This window comes from Empidonax traillii, unplaced genomic scaffold (assembly GCF_003031625.1).
Source record: "Empidonax traillii isolate 1590-97213 ecotype Southwest subspecies unplaced genomic scaffold, ASM303162v1 scaffold180:size851510, whole genome shotgun sequence".
NCBI lineage: Eukaryota > Metazoa > Chordata > Aves > Passeriformes > Tyrannidae > Empidonax > Empidonax traillii.
The window spans coordinates 474,733-494,771 of record NW_020955373.1 but is presented as its reverse complement, the minus strand read 5'-3'; the positions used below and the strand labels follow the sequence as shown (position 1 = coordinate 494,771).

At 42.5% G+C, this 20,039-nt stretch overlaps 2 protein-coding genes across 2 annotated transcripts in view; both read left to right on the top strand.

Annotated features, from left to right (window-relative positions):
• Positions 1-2,346: 2,346 nt before the first annotated feature.
• Positions 2,347-12,353, top strand: METTL22 (methyltransferase like 22). Its single transcript, XM_027886170.1, has 10 exons — positions 2,347-2,683; positions 5,014-5,364; positions 5,742-5,782; positions 5,868-6,012; positions 6,495-6,566; positions 7,175-7,228; positions 7,928-8,008; positions 8,782-8,884; positions 9,667-9,835; positions 11,352-12,353. The coding sequence occupies exons 1-10, from the start codon at positions 2,551-2,553 to the stop codon at positions 11,385-11,387; spliced, it is 1,185 nt and encodes a 394-aa protein (XP_027741971.1). The 5' UTR covers positions 2,347-2,550; the 3' UTR covers positions 11,388-12,353.
• Positions 12,354-15,564: 3,211 nt separating this feature from the next.
• Positions 15,565-20,039, top strand: part of ABAT (4-aminobutyrate aminotransferase) — a 52,442-nt gene continuing 47,967 nt past the window's right edge. Inside the window, exon 1 of the mRNA XM_027886161.1 lies at positions 15,565-15,650. The gene's annotated coding sequence lies outside the window, so the exon portion shown is untranslated. The remainder of the gene's footprint in view (positions 15,651-20,039) is intronic.

The window sequence follows — 20,039 nt, the reverse complement described above, 5'->3', positions numbered from 1 at the left end:
ACTGGCTGCCGCAAGAGAGGAGCCCCGAAGAGGAGATACAAGGACTGCCTGAAACAATCCCTCAGCCTTGGCCATATTGATCACCACCATTGGTCCACCCTGGCTTCCAATCGGGAGGCCTGGAGACACACCATCTATAACGCTGCTGCTGCTTTTGAGAACACATGCAGGATCACTCTCGAGGAGAAAAGACAACGCAGAAACAATCCCGTCTCGTCGATATCACCTGGGGAGTCTTTCTGCTGTACATTCTGCAACCGGACTTGTCTATCTCGCATTGGCCTTTTTAGCCATCAGCGCGCTTGTAGCAAGCGTGGGTAGAGCCCTTCTCAAATCTTCGTTCGCGAAGCCTAGCCATGAAGACGACACACGAAACGCGAGGGATGCTAAAACCAATTAATAAAAGAACGCGACAAGAAACGTGGGCTCAAACCCCGGACACCACTCCTGCAGAACCTTCAGCGCAGAACTGCAGGCGCTGCCTATCACCCACAAATTGTTTTGTTTTGTTTTGTTATTTTTCCGGGTTTAGTGGGTAATTCTCAGATAAAGGACGCGCCCGTCACAGCAGGCACCGCCCGGGCCCGCGGGGGCCGCCGGGCAGCGGCGTCAGCGGAAGGGGCGGACGGAGCCGCTGCCGGGGCAGCCACGGAGGGAGGTGCTGGTGGGGTTGGGACAGGCGGGATCTGCCCGGGGTGAGGGGACACGGGACAGGCAGGACCTGTCCCCCCCAGAGCCCCCGGCCCCGGTTCGGAGCAGCGGGAGCCCCGCACCGGGAGCGCTGCGGTCTGTGCCCCGCGGCTGCTCCTGCGGTCTGTGCCCCGCGGGCAAAGGGCGGCTCGGGAGGGGGAGCGGGTCTGGCGGAGGTTAATAGAGCTGCATGGCTACAGATGCAGAGGCTGCCTGTAAGGCTCGGAGCGGTTTAAGCGTGTATATGTGCGGCCAGCACAGAGCTAAGGTGGTCAAGGGTCGGGAGCATCTCAGGAGCGAGACCTCTTCGGCCTGGAGAGGGGGCGACTGAGAGGAGACCTCATCAGTGTCTGCCGGTGTCTGAAGGGTGGGTGTCAGAGGATGGACCAGGTGTATAACAGGAGGTGTCTAATGTGAAGGGAGGTGTCGGGATGGACCAGGCTCTGCTCGGTGGTGCTGAGCAGTAGAACAACAGACAACGGGCAGAAACTGATGCCCGGGAAATTCCACCTGGACTTGAGGAAGAACTTCACTGTGCAGTGACCAAGCACTGAAGCAGATCGCCCAGAGAGGGTGTGGAGTCTCCCTCGTATTCCAGAACTGTCTGGACACAATCCTGGGGCATGTGCTCTGGGATGGTCCTGCTGGAGGACGGGGGTTGGACCAGATGACCCACTGTGGTCCCATCCAACCTGACCCACTCTGTAATTCTGTGATCTCATTCAAGGACAAGCAGATAGTAGAAAATTTAGCACAATCTTCCAAGGCATTAATGTCAGCATAGGAAATGGCATCAGCAGTTTTTGAGGAGTGTTAGGGGTGCTCATAGCTGGTGAGACCCGCGTGTCTTTGCTGACTAAATAATTCATGTAATGCCTTATGATTTGCGTGTGTAATCTAGGCTTTTTCTAAGTTGTTTTAGAAACCTAGAAAACTTCTTCTAAGTTTTTTAAGATGCAAATTGTGTTTTCAGAGCTGCAGTTCACATTCCCTTTCACAAAATGTCAGGTTTTGTAAAGCATGGGGAAATCAATGTCCTCTGTATTTTTCTTTTCATAAAGGATTATTAATTTGTTCATGGCTTAGGATAGAGAGACAACTCAGCCTTAGACATTAGGTAACGAGGGTGGTGTCAGGTGTTGGATTTCTTTTCTATGAAAGAATAAAGAGTGCCAAAGGTGGGAGACATTAACTGCCCAGGTAATGGGGGTGTATAAAGGGAACTGAATTTTCTCACATTCTCCTCTTACAAAGTTTGGAGGACTAACCTGTGATAACACATTTGGTAATAGTGCCTGTTTCTAAGAAAATTCATAGATTTCTATGAGCAGCTTTAAGATCCCTTAAACCAGTGAAATTGTGCATGTAAGGCCTTATTTCCTTTGAAGACCTTGATTTAGCACTCATGGTAACATCTGTTTTCTTAAGGGGAAGTTGTTTTTAATACAAATCAGCAGTTCTTCCTAAAATATGCAGCGCCTGCCACTGCACTACTAAGAGTTATGGATTTGATGATTCATTGGAGCACAGTAAAAGGGAGCACTGGACCATTGCAGCTTTATTGGACAGTGTAATCTGATTTTTATCTTCTGAAAAACTGCTGGAGCAATGTTCAGTGTCAGGAGATCACTAAAAGCTGCCTGTGTTTGGTTTTAGGTTGAATATCCTGATGAGCAACTCATTGGAACGTGGAGCTGGCACGATCACCTCTCACCTGGGGTCTTCTCAGAAACCATGTGAGGTTACCTGGCTGAGCAAAGCTGTTCCTGGGAGCCTGTTAACACAACAGTGTCAGATCACTCTGTGACAGCATTGCACAGGGGACTGTTTGGGCTGTGTTGATGTTCCCCTCAGCAGCACATGATGGTAGATGTGAAAGAGAAGGAGATGGATAACCCCACATTCAGGAGTGACACTGTACTGTCTGACGTTCACCTGCACTGCCCGAACAAAAGACACCTCATGGTACGACTGAATGCAGTTGGACAGCCAGGTAAAGTTGTGCTTAGACTGGTGGAGCTGTATTTTAACTGTACTCATGTCTTTCTAATGGCTGAATCCTACTTTGAGTGGTTGATATTAATAATTACATATTTTAAGCAGTTATAAGCAGAATCACCTCCTAATGCGTCTTTAAGGAGAGGGCTGGCTGGATTCTCCTCAAGAAATTAACTCCAGAAATTAAAACAATGTAGAATTTATAGACAGCCTATCTTAACAATTAAATACTTTCTGTGAAGAAGTAACCAAGTTAACTTGCTTGCAGATTTCATTTTATTTGTTTATGTGTTCATTGAGCTATAATGTCAATATAGCACTTCAGGAATCATGAGAAAAAGTTGGGATGTTTCTTATGTATAAACAAAAGGTGAGAGCCCAGGGGTTTTAAATAGTGTCATTTAAGCTTAAAGTAAAATTTATCAGTAATTAATTAATTAATTTTAATAAAATCTTTATGTGATGATTTACTATCTATTCCACGAGAGCCTAACAGGTCTGTTTGGGGTTTTTTTTGTATGTTTGTTTGTTTGTTTTTAAAAATTGTCAATAAGAAAACTCAGAATAGCAATGGCTTTGACTGATAGAATTTGCAGAATCAGGGCTGTAATGGAATGAGTTGGCAAACGCCCCTGGCTGATTGCCAGCTTGTAGCTTGCTATAAAGTTGTCAAGGAAAGTGACCTTAAAGCTGCTGGTAAAACGTTCTGTAGGAAAGTCCTACTGTGACAGAAGTGTTAATTGTTTCTTCAAACCGAGTTGTGACATAAAAAGAGTAGCTTTTGAAGCTGTTCTGGCATATGACAGTGCTAAAAGTGATAAAAGTAGGCCTGTCGAAGGCCTGACAAAGAAGTGAATAATAATTTTGACCCTGATCAGGTCAAAACCGGGCAGTCAGTGCTGTGGTGTGTCTTCATGCTGTTTGATGTTTGTTTGCTGTGATTTTGCTTGATGTAAAGAACCTTTCAACAGAATGAAATGACAGCATGTTCTACCTGCTCCGAGTGAGCTTGGTCTGGGAAATTCCTCTCGTTATGGAGACAAGAATTGGATTGCAGTGTGACAGCTTTTGCTCTAACAAATGCAAGGACAATCTACCACTGCCATTCTGCTGTATTTTAGGGAGGTTGATGTGGTTTAGGCTCTTCTCCTTTGTGTCAGTTTTCCCTTATAACTTTTGAATGCCATAGAATAAGCAGAGGATCAGAATGGACTTGAGAACAAAAGCATTTCCTTCATTGATTGCATCCTCTAATTTGCTAAATACCCAGAACAGTTTAGTCTGGCCATCATGCAAACAGTAGATGACTTTAAAAATCTCTCATGCTGGGCCAGGCAATGAAGATTTTATTACATCTAGCTGAAAATGGTCTCCCTGGAGAGAAAATTCGGTCAGATTACAGCAGACCAACTTTGAATGTCTTGCTTGCTTCCTAAAGAAACTGGAACAGAACTCCATAAATTGTGAAATTGTCAAAAGCTGTGGTGGCAAGCACTTTATTTCTTCCCTTTTGTTGTGAATGAACATAGATGGAAGGACTAGGGAATGTTTGTTCTTTCTCATGTGTGGTATTCAGACAGTACAGATTCCTATAGTTAAAATTGCAAGGTCCACGTTCTGATAACTTAAAACTTTAATAGACCATGATGTCACTGGGTGATTGTTGCAACATATTTTTTGATTAATTGGTTATTGAGAACAATAGCTTAAGTCATCAGTTTGAAGACTTCTAAAAAATTATTAAGGTGTCAGCATGTTCTGGTTTTGTCACGTGTCTCCTGTGCACTTATTTCTGCTCTCTCATACTGAGCCAGTTTCAAGGCTTGAAGTTGCTTGAATTCCTAAAGACTTTTAATATAGTTTAAAAAAATCTACTTGCTTTTTACTAGAACACTCTTGTTTCTTACAAGACAGGGATCTTAACCAGAAAAACCCAAATTCCAACTTCTATTAATTCTTTTTTCAACTTGGTTTGAACTTGATTGAACAGAAGAACTTTTGGAGCAAGTAAGAAACCATCCCTTCTGCCAGTTGTAAAATAAGTGTTACTAAATCAGTCTAAAGTGTCCATGGTGACTGCAGAGATGCTGAGTCAGCCAGTAGACTGTGAAAGTGCCTCATTTATTTCTACTGACAGAACTTAATAACAGAAATATTTCTTTGTAGCAAATAGAACTATATTTCAAGTTATGTGTGTAGTTTTTTATCCTCTGGATTTTTAATATGTGAAACTCATACCAAAATTTCATTCATGTGGAAATTGTGCATAGATTCTGTCTTATCTGGTGTTTAACTTTCCTTCCCTGTCCCACTGTGTTCTTACAGTATTCCTGTCATATTTCAAATTCCTTTGGAACCCAGAAGATTTGGCATCTGCGAAACATGTGGAAGAAGTTACAACAGGAAGAGAACACCAGCACAGAAGTGGAGATCAGCTGTGTGATGAGGACAGGAGTAACCCGAAAAAGGAAAGAGAATTAAACAGTGAAGGAGTAGAAGCTCTGCTGGATGATGATGGAGACTTGGAAGTGGTCAGAAGGCCTCGAAGTGCCTCTGATTTAGAAGCAGAGGATCTTTTGAGGGATATAGTGTGTCCTGTAATTCTGATGAAAGGGAGAGAAGATGCTTTTGAAGACGAAGAGCGAGAATGCACCTGCAGTGATGTTGTTAAAATAGGTAAATAATAGGCTTGCAGTCAAGGAGAAATGGGGTAAATATGTTTGTGTAAAACAAAAATAAGTTTTCTTTAGAAGTGGAATAGCAGTTGTTCAGTGAATAAAGATAATAATCATAATACTGTGATACTGCAAATATTTTTACATTTAGCTTTTTTCCCCTAGAAGTGATTTTTGGGCAGTTGTATACCATGGGAAATTCATTGCTCCTTAGTTCCACTGGGGTTTGGCATTATCTGCCATTATTATGTAGAGTGAAGAGTGTTGAATTCTGTATTTGAAAGAGAAGCGTGACTTGAGTTTCAAACTTGCCTCTACGGAACTTGATTCGAACAACATTTTGAGATAATTATTTCTGCTCTGCTTTCATTTCCACAGAACATACTATGGCAACCCCCTTAGAAGATGTTGGTAAACAAGTATGTGTTCTGCCTTGGACTATCTTGCTGTTCATGGGTGGTGCTTCAGAATTTACTGAGTTTTAACTGCTGCTCTTCTCCCCAGGTCTGGCGTGCAGCCTTTCTTCTTGCTGATTACATCCTGTTTAAACGGGACACATTCAGATGTTGCTCAGTGCTTGAGCTTGGAGGTGGCACTGGAATTACAAGTATTATCATGGGGACAGTTGCCAAGAGAGTTTATTGCACAGGTAAGGCAGTTATTTTCAGTTAAATATTTTCATGGAGCTTCACAAAGCAGTGCTTTCATCCTGGTACTTTCATACTCATCTGATCACTTCCAGTTAATAATTTTATTAATGTGTATCAAGTTGTGTTATTTACTGAAAAATAACAGGGACTTTCTCAAAGGTTGAGAAAGCAGCACTATTTTTAAGCGCAAGGGTTTGAAAGCAAGGTATTTTGCTGTGAACTCAAGATGGATCCCTATCCTACCTGTTTTAATCTGGACACACTGACTTCTTTCTTTAGAGGTGCCTCAGAGCTTAGTACTGAAATGCAGAAGGAAGGGGAGGATACAAGGGAAGTAATCCTCAGTTGACAGAGTTGCTCTGAATTTTCCCTAATCTCATGGGCTTGAGAGAAACTTCAAGTATTACTCTGAGAGGTCAAGGGCATGCACACCCCATACCAAATATTTCTATTTCTAATTACCATTATCACTGTTTTCCAGATGTTGGTGAAGATCTTCTGGCCATGTGTGAGCAAAATGTGGCATTAAACAAACACCTGATGGAGCCAGGAGGTAAGTGCATATAGTCAGTGTTTGGGCAATTGCCTATATGTAAACTGCTTTGGGATTAAACAGCATGGTCCTTGACCACCCAGCATATCCACGTGTGCAGTTGTGGTTTAAAGTGACTCATTTGGTAAGAAAGATGCAAGATATCTCTGTGTGGTCCACAATGGGACAGCCTCCTTTCGAGAAGAGCAAAATACTTACCCTTTCTCTGGTCATCATTTTAGACCGGCTGTGGTTCCTACACAGTCACTGTGTGAGTTTCTCTGAGGTCCTTGGGAGCATCTCAGAAGTGCAGGTGCCAGGGGTCACATAAACAGTGTGCAAGTGACAGAGGTGGAACTCAGGAAAAAAGTATTTTGTGGGTGGGATGTGTCAAAGAGAAAGATCTCTCTGATCTTTCATTCTGTTCTCTCGAGAGTGGGTAACTGGTTTTGATTTAATGGTTGGGTTTTGATTTAAAGCAAATGATTTGAAGTTCAGCTTCACTTGTTTCATATGTCCTCGTAATACATCTTCATCATTTGTTTCAGTACAGGTTTTGACTGATTACTTTGGCTCAGGTACTGTCTGAAAGGCCATTTGTGACTGATGTGGTCTTTCTTCACCCACAGGAGGGCAAGTTAAAGTGAAAGAACTGGACTGGCTGAAAGAAGAATTCTGCACTGGTAGGTGGTTACAATGGGTCCTTTCAGGTAGGGCTTGGTGTTCTGGTTTTGTGGGTTTTTTTCCTCTTCAGAGCTGTGAAGAAAAGCTCATTCCAGTGTTCATAAAGTGAGTCCTCCAGCACACACAGGCCTCTGGAAAAATAGTTGAAAGTACACCTAGTTGAAAGTACACTCAAGCTGAATTTGATGTAATGCATCTAAAAAAATGGAACAGCTATTCAAGCAAGAAGAAACACCCTTTACAGATGTAAGAGCCTCTCTTGAACCATATTCTGATTAATGGAAGTATCTGATACTGCGAGTTGAAAAGGTTTTAGGTTTTTTAGACTTTCAGATAAAGTTTCTTTTTAACAAAATCTAAACTTTAAAAACCATGATGAAATAGTAAACTTAGTCAAAATTTATGCAAATATACATTTGGATTTTTATTTAAAGGTGTACTTACTGTAATGTAGTTAAACCTGTGACCTTGCTACAGGGTAGTAACAGAATGTAAATTCTGAAGTGTAAATTCTGTGCTTGCCAGTCAGCCTTGGGAGGGTTGGAATCCGCAGAGAGCACTGCAGGGAACTTCAGAGAATGAACAGAGGGAGGAGAGTTTGGTTTCCTTCAGTGCTGTGCTCCATTTATAGAGTAGCAGATGCCCACAGGAGTTGAGAAGTTTAATCACGTAGACCAAAGTCATATTCTGTCTTACAGATCCTGAAGTTCCTTACAGCTGGTCTGAAGAAGAGATTGCTGATTTGCATGATCACTGTTCTGTGATAATGGCAGCTGATGGTAGGAAAATATAAACAGTAAGCTTTTCAGCCAAACACTTGAGCCTTATGAGTAATGATTTAAACATATCTAGTTTGCTTTTAAAATCTAATAGGTCAGATCCTTACCTAATTTGTCAGAGCTCTGCCTTAAGTGTTCCTGCCTGTATTTTTCTTTTCTATACAATTGTATTTATTTTCTGTCATAACAAGGGGGGAACAGATGTTGAAAACTATTTTCCTTTTGGTGTGGTAATTATTCGTGACTAAATAAATTACTCAACAATAATCACAGGTGGGTGAATTTGACTTTCAGAAGAGCTGTGTTGTCCTACTGTTGTGTAGTATTGATAAATTCTGCACAAATCATGATAAACAGGTGGTTAGACTAAGATTTTCTGTAATGTGAAAAACAGTTTTGGATGCTGCACTTTCCCATAAAGTCTATGCCTTTGGTTTGGTTTTTCATAAGAAACGAGGCCCTGTGTGCTGTGAGACCTTGTGTTCTTTAGCTCTGCAATGAGATTATTTACAGGCCGAGAGAAATCTTGTTAAAGTTTTGTAAGTTGTCTGAAAGTGGTTCCCACTGATACACAAGAGAAGGCTTAAAGAAAGCTTGACATAAATAGCAGCAGTGAATACTATTACAGGGGCAGTTATTGCCAATAAAAACATGCTTCAGCACCTAGTTAAATAGAGACTTGCTTGGTTAGAATAGTCAAACTAAGGCTGGATTTTGTTTCATACCTGAATCTTAAGTCAATATACATATTTTGTGCTCTTTTTTTCTTACAGTGTTCTATGATGATGACCTGACAGATGCCTTGTTCAGAACGTTGCACAGAATCACACACAGCTTGAGAAATTCTTGCACAATTTACTTAGCATTAGAAAAGAGGTAAGTATTACCAAGAACTTAAAATAAAAAGCACTAAAACAGTTGTATGTTTTCTTTATTTGGAAGAAACATCTGTTTTAGTTGAAGGTTGGCTTCTGATTTTCATTGTATCAGTTGATGCCAGTATATGCTCAGGGCAAGCATTTATTTTTGTGCATGCTTAATTTTTATCAGTTCAGAATCTGAGTTGTACAAGAGTTTGGCTTTTGTTCTCCTGCCTTTGTCTTAACATGGGGAAACCTGTGCAAATAAAGATAAATAGGTGGCTAGATTGATATATTCTATAATACTTGACAACATTTGTTATCTATTTTTGAGATCATGGAGTGGAATGAAGGGGCTTAGAATGAGGATATATATATTTCCCAGCTCTAGTACCTCTAGAACAATTTCTCTTGCTTTCTTTGAAGGAATCATTGAATGCTTTTATGTATTGGAGTCCATTCATAAACTAATACACAAATAGGCTTTGCTTAAATCTCTGGAGATATGTAGTACTAGCTCTTCCTATGATGTGCTGCCAAGTGTTTGTCCAGGAAACCAAGACAGTGATTCTGTTTGGCAAAGTGCCTTAAAATCAATGGAAGGATTCATCCAAGAGTTATTGTGTACTGAGCTAACATGAGTCTTGTCAGCTTTTCACGAATGCGGGGGGCTGAATTTTTTTGGCTGTTGAAGGGAATTAATTATGATGAGAAGACCCACCTAGCTGAGCAAAGTTACACTCCCATTTAAGATGACAATATAGGAGACATGTTTTAAATTAAATATTCTCTTGCCAGGCTGAACTTCACTTTAAGACACATGGATGTTACATGTGAAGCCTACAGTCACTTTAGAAATAATCTGAACGATTTGGAGAACCTCCAAGATAGAAAAATTAAATATACTGTGGAGCCCATTAAGGCTGATTTCTGCCAGTTTCTTGTTTATGAACGAATTGAGCAGTTGGTAAGTGACATTCATGAAAATAAATGTAATGTGTCAGGCTAATCATCTCAAATTAGTATTCAGCTGTTTACTTGACGTGGAGTAAGAACAGGAGAATAAACATTTCTTTTCTTTTGTTTCCACTTTTTGTTTCAGCTTTTTGTTGGTTTAAAATGACTCTTGTTTGTGCTTACACAATCTGAACTAGATTGACACAAGTCCTGGTTTTGGCTGGGACAGAGTTGATTTTCTATCACCAGCAGTAGAGTGGCTGAGACTGCACTTAGTTCCTCGAAGGATAAGAAGCTTTTACTTTCTGAAATAAAGTTTTTGTGATTGACTAGAAAATGGGACCAATATCTCATTTACTTGCTTGTAGAAGAGCTTTCATTTCATAGTTTTAGTAATTCCTTTCCAAGTTCAGGGTTCAGGAAACAGTGTTCTGATATCTCTGAAGAAGCTGTTAACTTTTGTTACACAGAAACATGTCGGATATAATATTTCTGGTTATCTAATTACCTCCCAAGCACTTATGATTCTCTTTCTCCATTCTTTTTTTTTTTTTCAAATTATCTGCTCTTGGGAATATTGTGCAGGCTGGCTAACAGCTTGCTGGCTTCTAGGATAGTCCAATCTAACAGATTCTTTCAGGGAGCTTGCAATCTGGTACAAAGAAATAATGTAGTCAACATCCTATAGCTGTGTGTATGTGTAGGAAGATTACAGGGGCCACAGTTACTTCATGACATTGATTTATTTTGCTTAATGCTGATATCTTCAGGCATAAAATATGCATGCCAAACTTGTTTAAAAGTTTTACAAGCATATAAAAGTAACCTGAACTATACCTAAAAGTCATTCCCTGGCTGTTTGAGGAAGGCTACTGGTCCTGGAAATGGATGCATTTTTAAAATGCTTATGTTTTTATTTATCACTGAGTATATTGCCACAATTCAAGATATCCTGGTGAAGGGTGTGTGATACTCTGCTTAATAATCTTTTGTATAGCAGACAAAATGTCTATCAGTTTATTCTATAGAAATAAAGTTTCTATCCTCACTGGATAGAATGGTTTCATCCTCACTGTCCAACAGATTGAAAAGGGGTTGTATGCTTGTAGAAAACCTGCATTTCTGAGACCTTGATTCCTCAGTAAATTGAGTATTTGTTCTGTTGTATTTTTACCAGCATTATTGAAAGCATTTGTCAACACAGGCTAAGAAAAAGAGCAAGATTATCAATCAAAATACTGCAGAAGGTCGTGCAGACCATTGAAATTATTTTAACAGAAATTATCTTACACTAAATACAAATTATTTTTTTAAATTATGCTATAAGAATGAAGAAACCAGTGATACTGCTCTGCTTCAAAGATAATTTGGCAGTCATTCTAGGACATTACATAGATGGATACTATCTATGGATGGGAGTATAGGGCATGTCTTAAAACTTGTCTTACAGTGGAAATGTTGAACTTGGATAATTGCAACCCACTGATCTGAGAAAATACCTGTATGTGTTTTTTCTGCTCCTACAGGAATTGTGGAAGGTCATGGCTGAACACCTAACGTGACAGACACATGAGAAAAAAGATCTTTATCTAATTATAAAGGCTATTTTGATGTTTTATGAAAAAAGGGATTTTCACCCCAAGAAAAACATCTTCCTGCTGGAATTGTGTTCTCAGAAAGTATTGCAGATTTGCTTTACTTCAGCAAGTTTTGGGTTTGGCAGTTGTTTTCTTGGACTTGGGCACTTGGACGTGGCTTCTTTGATGTTTGTTTTACAAAACTGTTCCATGTGGATCTTCAGAGCATGTGCTGGATGCCAGACAAAGGCAGTGACACAGTGACTTGCTCTTTGGGATTGATGACTTCAGTTTTAGAGTCTGACTGAAGAAATACTGAACTTTTTGACTGATTTGCAGATGTCATGCATTTTCCTTTTTAGTTTTCAGAACATGGACCCAGTTCTCAGTCTCATCCCAGTGCCACATTATTTGTATTTATGGACAAGTGTTCTGGGCGAGATTTATTTGGTTTTGATGAATTTTTTGGAAGCAATTTGTTTATGGAGCGTCATCCTTAATTTCCAGTTTGTCCTATCTAAATCAGTCTAGTTCAGGGCCACAATCTGAACTGAAAAGAGACAAGATGCATTATTTTTGAGCCTCTAAAAGTACTCCACAGAGGTCTTGGAGCTATGTTGTACTGCAGGAATTTTAAGCTATTCTGTCTATCCAGGTTGAGGATGAGAAGGCACCATGTGAAATGTTGTGCTACAGCTCCTTAAATGTTTGGAATTCTACCCTCAGCATATACATGTGAGGCTGGGGGGGAGGAAGGTGACCAAGGATGTCTTGGCCATACAAATGGGGCCTTCAGTTTCTTAGCTTCTGGATTAAAGTACAACATGTTGATTCAGTCTCTTGTGTTATTAGTGAAACACAAAATCTGTTTGTACTTGATGGAATCTCTCCTGTGCTATTAATGAAACCAAAAGTCTGTTTGTACTTTAATAAATTTTATGGGTACTGTTATGTTTATATCAGCTTCCATATGTCCACTGTCACGGAAATCCTTGTGCCCACTGGATTCCTCAGCATTAGGAGGGTGTTGGTGATGGAGCTGTTCCAGCCTGGGACTCGTGGGAGTGTGCAAACATTCATTAGAAGCATGTGGTTGACTTCTTGAAAGTCTGTTTTACATTTGGCTTGGTCCAGTTGGTTTACGGCAATTATAACCTGCTTATGTGTATGAAGACATATTTTTTTGTGTCCTTTAATGAGATGAAAGGTTATTAGATGATGATGGACATTCCCTATGAGTATAGTCAAAGTAAAAATTACCTAATTAACTAATTACCTTTATTTCTTTTCAGTCTTTGTTGATGTGAAACTTTGAGAGTTGCTTTGTTGTCAATGTCTGTATATCATTTTGCTGTAGAAAGTTGTTGAAGATACTCACTTGTTGGGATACATCCTTTATATTTATCATCACTGAGTGTTCTCAAGTGTAGGTGGCTATTCCTGGGCCATACTTGTAGCTCCATCTGCTGTACAACGCTTTGAGTCAAAACATTTTACAGTTTGTTAAACACCCTGTTCCTTTCTGGTTTAACAATACTGTATTTTGGAGTAACAGTTTAGGTTGAGTGCGTGGTTCTGCATTTCTCACCTAGACTTGCAGATGTGTGTACTGGAGATGAAGTTATGGTGGAAATAATCCTGAAAAAAAGGTGGTGTTTAATTACCTACTTTTTAACAGTGGCTTTAGGAGGCTGCCTCTAACAGTTAGGGATTTTCAGGAAACATTCTAGGAAAAAACGGATGTACCTTTGTGTGTGTGGTAGGGACTTTTCATTCTTTAGAAGATCAGGACTTAAACTGGATCTCAAAGTTTTATAGCAGATAACTATCATAAGATTGTCTGTTCATTAACTCAGCTGTTCTGTTAACTTCTATATCCACCACTAGTCCCTGTCCTTTTCCATTTTCCTGTGTAGCTGCTTGCTGTGACACGGCAAGGATAGCTCCCTGCCTCATAAACTTGTAGAGATTTTTCAGTCTGAAAGTAAGTTGAGGATTATTTACTTAATGCCTTTAAAATGCAGTGCACCTCCTGAGTGTGATCGTGGCGCTCATAAGCTGAAAACTTTGTAGGTTCAAGTCAAGTGGAAGGATTTGAAAAATGAGCTCCTTCTTGCTGCCAGGCTGTCATATGTTGTGGCATGTGACATAGGTCCAAAGGCTTGTGTTCTCTTACAGACTTCATCGTGCTGTTGTTTCATTCATCCTGACCCTGACTCTCTGTTTGTCCTGTGCATCCATGCTGGAAGGTGGTGCATTAACAGAATAAAGGTTCCTCCCGAAAAAACAGACACTTCAGGCTGCCAGCAGGGCAGTCAGCTGTGTCAGTACAGCACGTTGCCTCAGAGAAGGTTTCTCCCAGCAGATGGCAGACAGAATTCCTTTAACAATGCCATCACCCAAAGGCAGTAACAAAATATCTACATATATGTGTGTGTTTACAGATTGCTTGCCTAAGCCAGCCCCACTGATGGCAGGAAGAGCAAAAAGGAATATCCCTTGCTTCTTCAGCAAAGTGAGTGTATTCTGTAAGCTTCTTGAACAAATATTCAAAGGAAATGTTCATCAGATAAGTAAGGTGTTGATAGTAATTAAAAAGTAACATAACTCCTGCCTCAAATGTGGAGGCAGTAAAAGTACATATCATGAATTAGGCAAGAAAGTTAACAGGGAGTTGAGCAGAGAATACCATGAGGAAAGTAAAGTTTACAGCTCTGAAATGGCCTTACTCAGTTTTTGTTCCGTTGGATATCAGCAGCAGCTTTACACTGAAGATTGATCAGAAGGGACACCAACAAGTTATCTGCTCTATTTTCCCCTCAAAGCAGAATGACACTCATCTGAGAATCCTGATGAGCATTCGTCCTGCTTCTTGTCAAAGGTTCTCATCACAGACATTCTGTATTTCTCCCAGTAATCTGTTATAGTGCTTTGTTATCCTTTCTGATACAAATGGCTTACTGCCATCTTAATGGCTAAACTGCCACCTTCTTTGCAATTTTGGACCATTAAATCTTTCTTACTGTAATAAACTGACAGATGTAAGGGTTCTATGCAGGATAAGTGGAAATAAAGAGGCATAGATGGCCCAGTCTTGAGTGATGTGTGCAGGAACAAAAAGGTCCTGTAATATCATCTGTAAATTTGCTTTTGCAGCAAAAAGAACAGCTCCGGACGCTCAGGGAAAACCAAGACTGTGCACGAGACCTGGGATTCTGTGAGATGAGAGTCCAGGTACGATTCAACATGCTTGCAGTAGGTGCTCTTGTGGGTCATATACATAATAATATTTATTATTGGGTAGGAGTTTCAAGGGTAGTTTTGTGTCTGCTGTAGATAAACTAAGCAGTGACTAAGCAGAAGGGCTCGTTATTGCTTGTAGGGTAACTCTGTATAAGCTTCACACTGGTCAGCCGTCCCACTCTCATGCTGCAGAGCAAGTTGATTGTTGGTGTCTTCAGAGAGGATGGAATCATGGCTAGAGATTTACTGGTGAATCAGCTCTTCTATGGAGTTAATCTCACACAATTCTGGACCGTGTCAATGGTAGGGAACTGTATAGGGTTGGGGAGGAGGGTTTATGTGCCATGTCACTGCTGTGTGCAGTCCATAAAGCTGCTACAAGCCACTTAGGTTTTAAATTTGGAGTTTGACATCCTACTAGAGTCACTTTGAATTTCTAATGTGCTTTAGAAGGCCAAATCAGACTTTCCCTGCTGCCGCGTTTGCTAAATTAACTGTGTCCCAAGTGCCACCAGGTAAATGGGGGGCATTACGGAGAGGACAGCGGGTCCGTGTGGAGCTGTAACAGCGCAGGCACAGCTTCCCCTCAGGGTTAGGAAACGGATGCGCCCCGGCGCACGGAGTTGGAGGCAGCGTGGCGGGCAGAGGGCAGGGCTGGAAGCCCGTTTCCCAAGGGATAATGGGCTGCTCGTGCCCCAGCGGGGCTCGGTCCGTTCCATCGGGGTTCGCTCCGTGCCCGTCCCCGCCGTGCCCTCCGCGCCCCACAAGCCCCGCCGGCCCCGCCCCCCCGGGGCCGAGCCCCAGCCGCGCTCTCCCATTGGCCGCCAGGCTGCGGCCGGCGGCGCTGATTGGCTGAGGCGCGCGGGGCCGGGCGGGGGGCGGTGGCGGGGCCGGGGGCCCATCCCAGCCCATCCCAGCGCATCCCAGCGCATCCCAGCCCGGCGGGGCCAGCCCAGCGCATCCCAGCCCGGCGCCGCAGGACACGCAGCAGCCCCGCACCTCCCGGTGAGCGGCGGAACCGCGCGGGGCCGCGGCCGGGGCGCTCGGGAAGGGGGGCTGCCTCCGCCCCGCGGCGCTCCCGGCGCGATGGGGACGCGCTGCTGCCCCGAGCGGGACTCCCCGCCGGGCCTCCTCCTCTCTCACCGCCTCCATCCCGCCTTGCCGGGGAAGCCCCTGGCTGCTGCCCGTCCCTTGCCGTCCCCAGAGCACCGTTCAGGGAGCGGGGGCCGCGGGGCTGGTGCCATCCTGCCCGCTCGGGTGTTCCTGCTCTGCCGGGCCGGAGCGCGGTGCTGGATCCCGGCAGCCGTCCCGGGGGACCGCGGAGCGCAGGAGGGGTTGTTGTTCTCCCCGCATGTTTGGCCGCAGCAGGAGGCGGATTCGTGATGCTCTGTGCCCGGGCAGCGAGTGGGCCCCGGCACGGACCTGCGGCAGGGAAAAGGGGAAGGAGCAAGGCGAGGGCACAAAACCCTTGAGAAAACCAGCTGCGTACGCGAGGAGAGCGGGGTTGACTCTGCGTGCAGCTGAGGTGCTGCAGGCAGCTGAGTAATGGTGTTAGTGGAGGCCTGGTGCTGCACCTCAGCTGAGGTTCTTTTCAGGCTCCTGTTCTCCAGCTGGTGCTTGTGATGCAAAACCCAAGCTAATGCCTCAGGCTTTGCCTTGAGACATCCCTGGTTTCACTTCCCTTGCCTTCATATGTGCTTAAAGCAGCATAGGGCTGTTCAGCCAGAGCTTTGCCTTTGCCCAGCTTGGCTTTTGCCTCTATGATTCCCCTTCTCTGTTTATGGAATATAGTGAAGGGAATGATGCACAGAGAAACTGAACTGCTGCGAGAGAGTTCCAAGTAATTTTGTAATCAGTAATGAATGGTACTGGATTTTGCCCTGCAGTTCAAAGGCACAAATGATGGTTATGGGCTCTTAAAAGAGTCTTTGCTCCTATAGTTTGAGGCAAGGAATTTGGTAAAGGTTGAAAACCAACTGGTACAAAAGGGTTACCTTCTGGAAGGTCTACAGTAAGGAAATTACCTATTGAATCCTATTACAGTCTGGTTGTTATGTTATAAATTGATTAGGTATTTTTGCAGTTCTTGTTGCATTGCTTTGGTGTTTGTTTGTTTGTTTTACTGTAATTGTTTTTACTGTAATGTCAGTATTGGGCAAATTTGGGAGGCAGTTTGTCTTCTCTGACTGGAGTTACAAATGCATGCTTGGAGGTCAGTGATGGGTCACAGCTCCCCATACTGAAGCACAGCAAAAGGATAATATCTGGAGCTTGTAGTGTTTCTCATCCTTGGTGTTTAAAGCACTTCTCATGAGATTAGCATCACTGGACTGACAGTACAGATGGGGGAAACTGGAATAGATACAGGGAAAGCAAGCTGTTACTGCAAGTTACCTGCTGGGTAGCCTTTTGGACTCAGAATCAGTGTTCAGGTGTTCTGTGTCTGCAGTCTGTCTGTGTGGCACCTCTTGGACAACCTGGAGTGCAGAAGACAGTGATGCAGACATCTGCAGATAAAGGAGAGCTCAGTCTGTAAGTGTACGGTGTTATGAGATGAGCTGACCACTCGTAAAATGCGTGGGGAAAAGATGCAATAAAACTGTTTTATTAGTCTTTTATTAGACCTTTAGTCTTCTGATGAATAACAGCCTTAGAGGCATACTGTACTGTGAGATGTCTTGTGCATTCAGATACAAAATAAACTGAAATAAGTGGATAAAATTGGATATTTATGCCCAGGAGGCAGTAAGCAAGCACAGCATGCAAATAAACACCAAGCAAATCAGGAGGTGTCCTGCTGGCAGCTGTGCTTCATTGGCAAAGGAGAACATCCTGATCTGGATTCTTTCAGAAGCAGACAGGAATTCAGATGCTTGCAAGCCACGTGTATATACACTGAAACCAGCTCTTGCTGCCCCTACCAGCATCTTAGAGATGTGGTGATTCCCCTTGCCCTGTCTGGTTGGTGTGGTGCTCGACAGCAAAGCTTGAGAGCAGTTTGTCCCATGCCTTGTGTCCCACGCAGGTGCAGTGGGCAGCAGCCCAGCAGTAGGTGCCTGTGAGTGCAGGTTCAGCAGCACCCTGCTGACAGGTGTGACAGGGACAGCTCCTGCCCCGGGTTTGTGCTCAGGTTGAAGCAGCTCAGGTTACCTCATGACACGTTCCTCTACTGCTCCTGAACTTCCTGCTTTCAGTGATTGGGGTTCACAGAATTGGGAAAGTGTCACAGCTGTTCTAGGACAAATTGGATCTGGTTCTTGGCTTCCTAGCTTCGTTTTGACTTCTAGGATTGAGAGTCTATTCCAGAAATGCTTTTAAAAATGTTTAGCTGTTTCAAGCACAAATTAAAGTCCCTTCCTTTCTCGTCCAAATGAAGTCAGCTTGTGGGAGTGTCTCAGAAAAGGGCTGTTGAGTGGTGATACAAGCATGTACTATATGAACAATATACCATTCAGTGTTGTATCTCTGTTGTGAAGGTACAACCCAGTTGTATCCTTAAACCTTACTGGATTGGCTGCATACCAGAAACTTTAAATCAAATGGGGACTCTTTGAACTTGGATGAATTTCCTTTGCTTTTGGCTTTGCCTTCGCAAGAGGGAGCAGGGAGGAGAAAGGAATAGATCTTGATGAAGTAATTCTCAGATTTCATGTAAGATGTTTCTCCTTTTTACTGTTTTCAAAGACCATTTTATTCCTCCTTGTATGTGGCAGCTTGTCCATCTCTGTGCACCATATCTGTTCAAGCAGGATTTTCTGGTAGTGCCTGCTCTTCTTTTACAATTCTTTATAAGCTCTTAAGAGTTTTTCCAGCATAATGACAAGTCTGAATCAAATAGTGAGGTATCTTATCCCATTTGAAAGAGCAAGTAAGAGACAAGGGCTGGATTCCATCAGAAGAAAAGCAGCTGGTACTGATGTGTGGGGAGTTCTGAAAGCACGGGTAAGTAATGCAAAAATGACACATCAGGGGCACTGCAGCTGAAAGACCAGGAATCCACCATACAGATAATTATCATTGTGGGCCTGTTGCCTATGGAAGGATGGATATGCTTTAAAAGTTATGTAACAAGATTTATTTTTTCCAGGGGCTGAAAACACCCTGTTCTTCTTCCAGAGTGATCTGCTTTCAAATTTCTTTTCTTTGTGTACAGAAGAGGTTGCCTTAGGGGTCAGAGCTGCTACCAACTAAAAGCAGATAATTCTCCCAACCTTAAAAGCCATCCATCTCTGCCACCCCTCTTGGTTTCTGAATTTTGGGATCTGTTTTATCAGGTCACAGTCCTGTTGTCTGAAATGACAGTTATGGGCCAGGAAAAAAGACACAGTGATATTTCCTTAGTCATATGGTGTTTGTGCAAAAACAACAGTATTCTGGGGGTTTTCCAGAGCATGCAAAGTGTATAAAACAGAGAATATTGTTGTAAACTATTTCTGTGGCTTTCAGGCTCTCTTCTGATCTGTGGGAGTAGGATTCTGTACTGCAGCCTTGTATTAGATTGTTTGTCTTTCCTTTCTCAAAATATTTTACTCCTCATTTCCCATAGTTAGCCAGTACCAGAAATTCAGCAGAAAAATGAGGTAGGAACCTTGCTTGTGTGTTGCAGAAGAAGATTGTCTTTCTTGTTGTCCAGTGGAGGAACATCTACTTGTGAGAAAGCACTAAAGCCACTCAACTAAAGCACTGCCCTTAGTAAGAGAACGCTGACAGCTTGAAGAAATATGAACTTAGTTCTTCATACTTAAACAGTCCCCCTTTGTATTGTCTTCTCTGCCATTATTTTAGTGAATCTCAGTTTTAATGGAGGAAATAAAATATTTTTGTAGATGAGGGTTTATATTGTATCAAACTCTTATTTGGGGCACTGTCTGAAGGGCAGTATACTATATAATATTCTGTGTCAAGGTATAAGGCACTTTAAAGGCAATAAAGCTTCAGATTTGATGAGTTTCCCATTTGGATTTTATGATTTTACTGAAATGCAACTTGGCATTGGCAGAGAGCATTTGCCTTCTTGTGCTTCTTGTGAAACTTGGTAGTCTAAACACTAAAATCTAATTCTGATGGTGTTTCTGGAGGTAGTATTGCAGCTTGCTAAAGGGTTCATCTGAAAACTCAGTATGTCTCAGGTGCACTGTAGGTGACAGGATGAAGTGCCAAACTTACTGGTTCAGCTGTACAGCTGTAATTCTGAGAGTAAAACAACTTCTAAACCTGTCTCCAGGTTCCCTTATCTCAAACACTTTAAAATATCCCTTATTCCAGAAGGAATTTCCCTTGCCATCTCCAAACAAAGTTCAGTTTTAATTTTACAAATGAAAATGCGTTGCTTTGCAACTGTTGCACCCACATATGATTCTGTTTTACTTAGGAATTTTTTTAGCAGTGTCCTCA